At 40.2% G+C, this 11,755-nt stretch overlaps 1 protein-coding gene across 2 annotated transcripts in view; it reads left to right on the plus strand.

Annotated features, from left to right (window-relative positions):
* Positions 1–1,588: 1,588 nt before the first annotated feature.
* Positions 1,589–11,755, plus strand: part of RNF17 (ring finger protein 17) — a 112,122-nt gene continuing 101,955 nt past the window's right edge. For both annotated transcript variants that reach the window (XM_025364399.1, XM_025364400.1), the window contains exons 1-2: positions 1,589–1,764; positions 4,638–4,732. In XM_025364399.1, coding sequence (XP_025220184.1) covers positions 1,635–1,764; positions 4,638–4,732 — 225 coding nt within the window. In that variant the 5' untranslated portion in view covers positions 1,589–1,634. The remainder of the gene's footprint in view (positions 1,765–4,637; positions 4,733–11,755) is intronic.

Consider the following 11,755-nt stretch of genomic DNA (forward strand, 5'->3'; position numbering starts at 1 on the left):
GTGCGCACCTGATGTCCCAGCTACTTAGGTGGGAGGCTGAGCCAGGGGAATCACTCGAACCTGGGCAGTAGAAGTTGCAGTGCACTGAGATTGCACCACTGCACTCCAGTCTGGGCGACAGAGCAAACTCCGTCTTAAAAAAAAAAAAAAAAAAAAAAAAAAAGAAAAGAAAATGAGGAATATGGGCAGGCTTTATTCTTAGCAGCAAAAGGCAACTGTGCCACCTCCAGGTGTTTTGTTTGAAATACACCTGCCACCTTTCTACCAGATTACTTCATTCCTTGCTCACAAAACGTGTCATGCACTCTACTGCTTAAAGAGTAGAGTTCAAACTCCTCAGCCTGACACTGGAGATTCTCTGAAATTCTTCCCTGACATACCTCTCCAAAGAAGCTTACTTTAAGGAAACTCATACTCTGGCTAAATGGTCTTTAAATTCTCAAGAAGCCACTGTGTCTTCCATCTACCTTCCCTCGCTGATGTGGTCTTTATTCTTCAAATCCCTTATTTCTTGTTTACTCCTGTAAGTACTACCTACGTCGAGAGGTCTAGTGCAAACCCTATATCCTCTAGGAAGACTTTTCATACCACCGTAGACCATACTGACTTCATTTCTTCAGAAGGCAGTAATTCTTTTGTTTGTTTTTGAGATGGAGTCTCGCTCTGTCGCCCAGGCTGGAGTGCAGTGGCGCGATCTCAGCTCACTGCAAGCTCCGCCTCCCGGGTTCACGCCATTCTCCTGCCTCAGCTTCCTGAGTAGCTGGGACTACAGGCGCCCACCGCCACTCCTGGCTAATTTTTATTTTTATTTTTATTTTTAGTAGAGATGGGGTTTCACCATGTTAGCCAGGATGGTCTTGATCTACTGAGCTCGTGATCCGCCTGCCTGGGCCTCCCAAAGGGCTGGGATTACAGGCGTGAGCCACCGTGCCCGGCCCAGAAGGCAGTAATTCTTATTATCTCTAACACACGTCAGACATATAACACTTAGCTATTTTGGCGGAAGTTACTGGGTTTTTTAAATGGAGTTATATACCTCTCAAGCAGAAACCTGTTAGTTCATACATTCTTAACATCCCCAACCACTCTCGGCCCTCTGCCTTGTATGTTACTAGGCTCAACAGCAGTTAGTAATGATGAGCACTCCTTAATTTGAAAGCGTTCACTGCATCTACCCCATCAATGGCTACTGATGAGCTTCTCCACTCCAGCTCCTATTAGCCAAGCCCTGGATGCCCCCAGCACACAGGTTTAGGGCTTCTGGCCCTGACACATAATAGGGAAAGGGGACTGCTTCAATACAGATGATTATTATTTATAAAGTCACTCACAATGTAAGTAATAATATGCGACATTTTAATTTGTGATGATTAAAGGCGCTAAAGTGGTGACTCTTTGGGTAGAATGTAAAAGTGAACTGCCCTTAACGGCCACAAGGCGCCCCTTCTAGGAGTGGTACCTCCCAGGATAACGGAAAACAGCCCCAGCCCTATCAGGAGCAAGCTTGGGGGCGGGCTTTAACCTCCCGGCCCACTGTTTGGCTAGCTGCAGGTGCTGGCCTCCAATGATTGGTTGCTGCCGCGAGGGCTGCCGGGACTAGCACTCGGCGGTTGTTCCAGAAGAAGAAGACAGCGATGGCGGCAGAGCCTTCGAAGACTGGGCCTTCCCGGTCTGCCTACCAGCGGATGGGGAGGAAGAGTCAGCACTGGGGTGCCGCTGAAATCCAGTGCACCAGGTGTGGAAGGAGGGTATCCAGAGCATCCGGTGAGGAACCCAAGGGCCCACCTAGCGGGGAGGCAGCCTGGAGGGAGGGCTGGGGGCCAGGTGAGCTGGTGGGCGCGTGAGGCTTGCTCAGCTGCATCCAATCCTGGTGTCCCGGAAACTGCGTCACAGGCCTCCTGCAGCTGCCCCAAAAGGGACGTGTTTGGGTTGCTTAGGGCGGCACCTGATACCTTTCACGGCTTTCTCCACTTCCCCATCCAGGCCTCATTGACCCTCCAGCCGGGAGGATGGGGGCCTGGGTGGCTTTAATCTACCCCTCACACGGCAGGTTAGCGGGTTCATGCAAAAGTAGACGTAAGTTGTAGCCCATTGTTTTGTCATGAAGAAGGAACGAAAGTTGATTTTCTTGTGTAGTTTTTGTTGTAGGAGTAACAAGTAAACCACTGTGAAATGGTTTTGGATTTTGTTGTTAGCGTTTTTTTTTGTTTCTGTGGTGTTTTGTTTGTTTTTTACATTATGGCTCACATTGGCCTAAAGCACTGTTTGGAAAATGATAGTTTCTTTTGTGCACCTTGTGGGGTGTGTGTGTGTGTGTGTGTGTGTGTGTGTTGGTCTTTATACGTGAAGGGAAAAATACACTGCATTACTATTGGTCTGTTCATCTATAATCTACTCAAGTGATCATAGGTTCAAGTTATTTATTTCTTTATTAGTTTTTTTTTTTTCTTTGAGATGGAGTCTTGCTCTGTCACCCAGGCTGGAGTGCAGTGGCGCGATCTCTGCTCACTGAAAGCTGCACCTCCCGGGTTCACGCCATTCTCCTGCCCTCAGCCTCCCGAATAGCTGGGAGTGCAGGCTCCCGCCACCACGCCCAGCTAATTTTTTGTATATTTAGTAGAGACAGGGTTTCACCGTGTTAGCCAGGATGGTCTCGATTTCCTTACCTGGTGATCCGCCAATCTTGGCCTCCCAAAGTGCTGGGATTACAGGCGTGAGCCACCGCGCCCAGCTGATTCAAGTTATTTTAATGTAACTTAAAATACCTGGAGCTACTGAAAATTCATATTACCTGGTGTAATTGTTTATACTTTAAAAGTTAGGGTCATTCGATCAGTTTTCTCATTCTTGTCAAGATGGACTCTGAGATGTGAGCCTCTGCAGAAAAAGTTGTGATTTCAGTGGAGAACCAAGTTTCTCCTACTTGGGGTTTGATCACTGCTACCGTTACGTAGAAAATCTCCATTTTTGAATGAAATTAGAATTATGGAATAAAGTTCTAGAACACAACCTTTTAAAATGAGTACTTCTTTCATACATTAGTATTATGCTTAGAAAAACTAAGTTGGAGAAGTAGTGGTTATGTGTATAGAATCCTGAAAGTGCTTTTTAAGGTGTAATATACCGCAAGTTATTTTGAGTTATTCAGTATCAGAAATTTTATAGTAACAGATAAGTGTTTTTATTTCTTTGGCGATGTTATCTCTGGAAGTTAAATAGGGCTTTAAAATTTACCATGGTTGTAAGCAAGTTTCAGGTATTTCAGTTGGCTGGGAAACTTGTAAAGTTTTTTAAAAAATAAAATAAATGCAAGGCCGGGCACAGTGGCTCACGCCTGTAGTTCCAGCACTTTGGGAGGCCTAGGTGGGTGGATCACTTGAGGTCAGGAGATCAAGACCAGCCTGGGTAACATGGGGAAACCCCATCTTTACTAAAAATAAAAAAAAAATTAGCCAGGCATGCTGGCGCACACCTGTAATCTCAGCTACTCCGGAGGCCGAGGCAGGAGAATCGCGTGAACTCAGGAGGCGGAATTGACAGTGAACCGAGATCGTGGTGCATCTCAGAATGAATGAATGAATAAATAAGTAAAATTAATGCAATTATTATAATTCAGCAAGAACTCTGTAATTATTTTGCTAGTAAAAGATGACTGATTTTTATCTAGCTTTTTTCCCTTTTTGTTTTCTTGCAAAACTTAAAAAATGACAGCCTTTTGAAATTATGTAGCTAAAACAAATGTTGTTTATTATAAACTTCAAATTCTTAGAGCATTTAATCATGATATTAGGTTTTCAATCAAGTTATGATATTTCCTTTCATAAATGCTGAGTTTGTGAGTTGTGGGTGTGTGATAATAGTAGCATCTGGCTTCTGGCCTTTCCAATGTCTTAAGTAATTCTAAGAGCACGGTCTTGCCAGTGTCTCATTTTGGCCACCGTTTTGGCCCTTCTTGACCTCTTCACAGGATGGGAAATATAAAGTAGTAGATGGCAGTATGGTCAGTCAGGTAGAATGTTAGACTTGGAAACAGAACTAGATTGGAGTCTGGATTATACCATTTAGTTAACCAAATCTCCAAAATGCTATTTCATCTCTAGCCCATTTAACTGTAATATTTACAAATAACAAAATAAAATGTGTCAGAGCACTTTGTATAATTATAAGATATGGCAGATTCAAAGTATTCTAGGTACAAAATAGCTATCTGAATTAATGCAGTTGCTATTACATAGCTCTTCTTGGTTTTTCTTCTTGATTTTTCTTCCTTCTGACCTGAATAGTTGGTTACTCCTGATTTATATTCAATAAGTCAACCATTTCAAACTCTAGTAGGTATCTTTTCCTGTACAGTAGGATCCTCTTTGAATTTCCCTTTGATCAGTATTGCCCATTCAACATTAACACACCGTGGGCAGTTTAATCACAATAGAATTTCATCAGTAAAATTAGCCGGGTGTATTGGAACACACCTGTAGTCCCAGCTACTTGGGAAGCTGAAGTAGGAGGATCCCTTGAGCCCCAGAGGTGGAGGCCGCAGTGAGCTGGTGCCACTGCACTCCAGCCTGGGCAACAGAGCAAGACCCTGTTGCAATAATAATAGTCATCAAAATAATAATTAAGAATTTCATGAATAGGTCACCACTGTGAACTTCAATGTGGACATGCTTTTTGTGAACTATGCTTGTTAATGACTGAAGAATGCACCACAATTGTATGCCCTGATTGTGAGGTAAGTTTTATAATTTTTCAGATGAAACATATCACAACCTAATGTTAATGGTAAAAATACTACAGTAGTAAAACATGCTGCTAGTTAGAAATTAAAAACTTGGCTGGGCATGGTGGCTGACGCCTGTAACCCCAGCACTTTTGGAGAGTGAGGCGGGCAGACCAAGAGATCAAGAGATTGAGACCATCCTGGCCAACATGGGGAAACCTGTCTCTACTAAAAATACAAAAATTAGCTGGGCCTGGTGGCGCACACCTGTAGTCCCAGCTTCTTGGTAGCCTGAAGCAGGAGAATTGTTTGAACCTGGGAGTTGGAGGCTGCAGTGAGCCAGGATTGCACCACTGCGCTCCAGTCTGGCAACAGAGCAAGACTCCGTCTCAAAAAAAACAAAACAAAAAACTAAAAACTTGCATTTTGCTGCTGAATCTTTAAGCAAACCTAACAAAAGATGAAACTTTTTCTATCCATTTTATAATTGTTTAAAGTGACCGGGAAAAATAAAAGGCTAAAGTCATGCACTTATTGGCCTACATATTTTGATTCTTTGGTGACTTCTGTGGAAAATTATGTCTTTTGTTTATTTTAATGGTGTATATTCCTTTAAAAACCCTAGCCCCTGTTTTGCCCACCAATCCATGCAGCAAATTTTGAACTCTGCCTGCCCATCAACCTTTGTATGTCATCAAATATACATTTGTGGAGATGCCATTCTATAACAAGGTAGAGAAGCAAAACTACTGCCTAAAATTTTTACTTCAGAAGCACTAAAAACCAATTCCATTAAGACTGAAATCTCGGTGGCTCAAGCCTGTAATCCCAGCACTTTGGGAGGCCGAGACGGGCGGATCACGAGGTCAGGAGATCGAGACCATCCTGGCTAACATGGTGAAACCCCGTCTCTACTAAAAAATACAAAAAACTAGCCGGGCGAGGTGGCGGGCGCCTGTGGTCCCAGCTACTCTGGAGGCTGAGGCAGGAGAATGGCGTTAAACCCGGGAGGCGGAGCTTGCAGTGAGCTGAGATCCGGCCACTGCACTCCAGCCCGGGCTACAGAGCAAGACTCCGTCTCAAAAAAAAAAAAAAAAAAAAAAAAAGACTGAAATCTGTCCATAAGAATGAGATCAAATTAAGGATGTAAAATACAATTTACTTGATATCCTATTCATTTAATGCACTTGTAAGTGTAGTTCAGTTTATATAGTATGTTCCTGCAAAGTTGACTCAAGCTGTTAATTCTTTTTTTTTTTGTTTTGAGTCGGAGTCTCACTGTCCTCCAGGCTGGAGTGCAGTGACCCAATCTTGGCTCACTGCAACCTCCACCTCCCAGGTTCAAGTGATTCTCCTGCCTCAGCCTCCCGAGTAGCTGGGACTACAGGTGTGTGCTACCACGCCTGGCTAATTTTTAGTATTTTAGTAGAGAGGGGGTTTCACCGTATTAGCCAGGATGGTCTCGATCTCCTGACCTCGTGATCAGCCCACCTTGGCCTCCCAAAGTGCTGGGATTACAGGCATGAGCCACTGCGCCCGGCCAAGCTGTAAATTCTTAATGTTTTACTGGATAAATCAGATGATAAGGCTTTGTATCATTTGTTTTCTGTGGAAGTGTGGCAGACCCTATGGAGGCACAAGACCTAGAATGCAGTTCTCATTCTGTCAGTCTAGGCTGGGTTTCCTCATTTGTGAGATGGATATAATACCTGCTCTGTCTTATCTCCTAGGATTGCTAAGAATCAAATCTGAATTATGTAAAAGTTCTCTCTAAGCTTCCAGACTACTAAAATAACCCTTCATTGTTTAGGTTTGAATGAACTGGCTTGCAGCTTAAATATGGTTTAAAAAAACCCAAACCATATATTGTAATTAATGAAAGTTTAAGTTGTAACCAAAAATTACATATTAGAAGCTGCCTGTTTTGTGGGAAATTCTTAACCTCTTCCCTTTTTTTTTTTTTTTTTTTGATGTGGGGCTCCTTAAATATGGCTGGCTATGTGGTTAAGACGAAGTGAACCCTCCTCCTGTGGTTGTGGTGGTAGATCCCTGATGGATTCTGTCTTGTGGGTGAAGAATAAGTGAAGGGAAAGGAAAGGAGGAGGCAGCTGGAACTGTCTGTGTCCATATCCGTCCTGTTCTAATATTAAAAAAAAAAAAAAAAGACTTGGCAAATGATTTCACATTTAATATTCTTAAATCATTATACTTGTATTATTTTTGGGATTTTAGATAATGTGTGGGAGTGTTAATAGTGTGTTTACAAATACTAATTTTGATTTTAAAGTTGTGATAAATCTATTTTGTATCATTGACTAGTTTTGTTCTAAGAACCTTTTACTTTTAGAGATAAGTGACCTGTCCCATCTTCCATTCTTATTCCCTCATCCCCTCACCCACCTACTGTTAGCCCAGGTAATTGACAAGTGACTATATTCTCATTCTTAAGACACACTGGTGAGCTGGGCCCTATTAAAAGAAGTCATTCAAGAAACCTTCCTGAAATTGTTACCACTCTTTTTAAACTTTAGATTTGTATTATTACCTAATATTTATTTGGAATAAGATATTCAGAGAATGGAAGAATCTAGTTTAAATTTAGTGAAGTCTGAATTTATGGAATATTTGAGGAATGTAGTTTATTACATTTGAATGAGGTAGGTTCCCCAAAAAAGTAAGATTTAGGTTCCTGTATTCACGTTAGACTTATAATTCATCTTTAACTTCGAACGCCTAGGTAATGCTGTTTATTTCAAACGTAAGCCTAAAATCCATTCAAGATTAATAGGTATCCTTTTGTTCTTATTTCTGAGTTTGGGTGAATGTCCTTTTATTTGACAGTCTTTATTTTTGATAGTTGAATGGTTTTTGATAACATCCCTTCTCTGCTATTGATTGATGTTAATGGTTAATCTTTTTATAATTTTGCACAGCAAAATGACAGATTTTATTCAAGGGTAGGATTATACCTAGGTGCTGTTTTAGAAATACTGGCATTTTATTAACTTTTGGACCTGAGTCTAAAATACATTGGGCCATGAAGAAAGGATAAATCATCCAATCAATAGATAATTAACATATGCTAAAATCCCATGATTGGCAATATTAATAATATAAAAATTAGAAATATAAACTAGAAAGAAATACAGATAATTGTATAATCTTGGATAGGAAAGCATTGCTAAGCATATCAAATAGAAATCAGAAACTGTAGAATAAATGCTTGTTAAATGTGACTACAGTTTTTCATTTACAAGCAACAAAAGCAGGCAAAATACCATCATAAATAAAATTTAAATGACAAGCTGTAGGGGCAAAAGAAAACCTTTATTATATATGTTACAAGTTAAGAGTCTTTCTGCAGTTTTTACTTAAAATCTTTTAAATCAGTGTATTCAATACTTCCCTAAACTATCTGGAAGAAATGTCCTGCATCAAATCTGCTGATGATAGCATTAACCTTTTATTATGAAATGCTAAGCCAAAGTGTAATAAACTAGGAGGTATATAGAAATTAAGTTTTTAAACCCCAATTTTTTTGGGAAAAGGGACTTAAAATACCATTCAGTTCAGTGAGATTTGTTAAAAGTAACCAAATTAATAATACATGGCCACAAGTCGATGGTTTTAAGTACATGATACTTGAAACCTTGAAAGAACATCCTCTTCCCCACCAAAGATGTATATTTCACAAAAATGGGAGACTATAACAATTGGTAGTCTACTTTGTTTCTTTTAGCAACATTCATCTATTCTCATGAAAATAAGCACTATAATTTTCTTAACTAATCTCTTTATTGATAAACATTTAGTTAAAAAAATTTTTCACTATAATTGTGTACAATTCCTCAGCCTCACCTCCATCAGTAGACTCTATAATTTCTAACTCCAAAATAAATTCATATTTTGGGCTTGTTATATTTGTTTTAGTGTTTTGGCAATTTGATGTGAAAAAAATGGCTGTTTCCTTGTTGTAAATTGTAATTCCCTCATGACCAATGAAGTTGAGCAACTTTTCGTATGTTTGACTTATCAGTGCCTTTTCTGTGTGGATCTTTAACAGATCTTTTCAGATCCTTTGGATCTTTTCCTTTTGAATTGTCTTTTTCCTGACTTGTTTGTTGTTTGCTTTTCCTGGAGACGGGGTCTTGCTCTGTTGCCCAGACTGGAGTGCAGTGATGTGATCACAGCTCACTGCAACCTCAACCTCTCCAGCTGAAGCAGTCCTCCAACCTCAACCAGCCCAGTAGTAGCTGGGACTACGGGGGAGTACCACTGCACCCAGATAATTTTTTTTTTTTTTGGAAGAGGTGGATCCTTGCTATGTTGCCTAGGCTGGTCCTGCTTCAGCCTCCCAAAGTGCTGAGACTACAGGTATTAACCACTGTATCCAGCCTGTCTTTTTCCTAAGTTGTGAGAGTACTTTATGTGATAGCAATATTAACATTTCATCCTATGTAACGATTTTCTCCCAGCCTCTCACTTTTGATTTTGTTGCATTTAGCCATTCAGAAATGTTTCTTAACTAGTCATTTTTACCCCTGCTTCATGAATTCTAGGTGGGTTTTCTTTTTTTGTTTTGTTTTGTTTTTTTTCTGACTAGGCAGACCTTCCTAACGCAAAGTTACATATATGTCTTCAATACTTATGTTTTTTTAAAAAAGTGTATGTTGGCCAAGCTCATGCCTGTAATCCCAGCACTTCGGGAGGCTGAGGTGGGTGGATCACATGAGGTCAAGAGTCGAGAACAGCCTGACTAACATGGAGAAACCCCATCTCTACTAAAAATACCAAATTAGCCAGACATGGTCGTGCATGCCTGTAATCCCAGATACTTGGGAGGCTGAGGCAGGAGAATCGCTTGAACCCAGGAGGCGGAGGTTGCAGTGAGCCGAGATCACACTATTGCACTCCAGCCTGGGCAACAAGAGCGAAACTCCATCTGAAGAAAAAAAAAAGGGAGGGAGGTATATGTTTAATTATTTTATATTTTATGTGATGTAAGGTGCGGGTATACCTTTATTCTTCAGAATGATTGGCTGATTTTGTCATACCTTTTATTGAGTAATCCTTCTTCCATTTAATTGAAATCCCAGTTGTATTCTATATTAAGTTCTCATAGAGAGTTGGGTCTGTTTCAAGGCTTTGTTCTACTGATTTATTGTGCTAGCATCCAGTGTTTTAATTATTACAGTAGCATTATAATAGTCTTAGTAATTGGTGGAATATATTTATGCTGAATTATATGTTAAAGTTTTTGCAGTTTTTGTACAATATATTTTTCCATATGTATTTTAGAGTTGTATTAATTTCATATTAGATGATTCAGTCTTTGTCTCCAGGAACCTGGTATGATTCTCCATTTTTTTTGTTCTTGTTTTATGACCTCTAGCCAGGTGCGATTTTTTTTTTTTAAGGTTTTCTTTACTTAGAGCTTATAGTTTTCTTGTTAAATTTTCCTAAATAACAGGAAAAGAAACAGATAACCCCATTGAAAAGTGGGCTAAAGGACATGAACAGACACTTCTTAAAAGACATACAAGCAGACAACAAATATGAAAAAATGCTCACATCACTTAGAGAAATGCAAATCAAAACCACAATGAGATACCATCTCACAGCAGAATGGCCGTTATTAAAAAGTCGAAAACTAACAGATGTTGTCAAGGTTGTGGAGAAAAGAGAATGCTTATAGACTGTTGATGGGAATGCAAATCAGCCCCTGTGGAAAGCAGTTTGGAGATTTCTCAAAGAACTAATAGAACAATCATTTGACTCAGCCCTTCTATTACTGGATATATATACACAAAGGAAAATAAATTATTCTACCAAAAAGATACCTGTACTCATATGGTTATCACAGTATCATTCACAATAGCAAATACATGGAATCAGCCTACGTGTCCCATCGTTGGTGGGTTGAATAAAGAAAATGTTGTACATATACACCACAGAATACTATGCAGCCATTAAAAAGAATGAAATAATGTCGTTTACAGCAACATGAATGCAGCTGAAGGCCATTATCCTAAGCAAATTAATGCAGAAGCAGAAAATCAAGTACCACATTTTCACTTACAAGTGGGAGCTAAACATTGGCCATATATGGACATAAACATGGAAACAATAGACACTGGGGACTGCTAGAGAGAGGAAGGGAGGCAAGGGCAGAAAAACTTTCTGTTGGGTTCTGTGCTCACTGTTTGGGTCATGGGATCAATAGAAGCCCAGACCTTAGCACCATGCCCTACACCCTTGCCACAAACCTGTACACGTACCCCCTGAATCTAAAATTTTAAAGAAAGAAAAAGATAGTTTAACATCGTGGCTTATCCTTTAATTTATTGAGTGAAGGTAAAGGACATACTTCAGCTTTACTTAATTTCCTTTCCTTTCTTTCTTGTATTGTGAGGTTTCAGTGAGATAGTTTGCCCAGTATATAGGACTTAGGCACCCAAAGAATGATGTTGCATTTCCTTCTGCCTACTTCATTTTTCTTTCAGGTATCAGTTCATGATCTTGAGTGGCTTTTAAAATATGTGGGAAAAAATCAGAGACCACAGGACCTCAAATAAATGAACATAACAAAACTTCTCAGAAAAAAGTCAACCATGAACTATCCAATTTTCTTCCATTTCTAACTGCATTTTACTTGAACACTGTCTCGAGCAGGGATTTTTCTTCATCTAGTGTCTGTGGGCCACAGTGGACTTTAGGAATTCTATTGAACCACATGATTAAAAAAGTTTTAAATTGGCTGGGCGCTCAAGCCTATAATCCCAGCACTTTGGGAGGCTGAGACGGGCGAATCACGAAGTCAGGAGATCAAGACTATCCTGGCTAACACGGTGAAACCCCGTCTCTACTAAAAATACAAAAAAATTAGCCAGGCATAGTGGCGGGTGCCTGTAGTCCCAGCTACTCGGGAGGCTGAGGCAGGAGAATGGCATGAACCCGGGAGGCGGAGCTTGCAGTGAGCCGAGATCATGCCACTGCACTCCAGCCTGGGTGACAGAGCGAGACTCCGTCTCAAAA

This window comes from Theropithecus gelada, chromosome 17 (assembly GCF_003255815.1).
Source record: "Theropithecus gelada isolate Dixy chromosome 17, Tgel_1.0, whole genome shotgun sequence".
In the NCBI taxonomy this organism is placed as follows: Eukaryota; Metazoa; Chordata; class Mammalia; order Primates; family Cercopithecidae; genus Theropithecus; species Theropithecus gelada.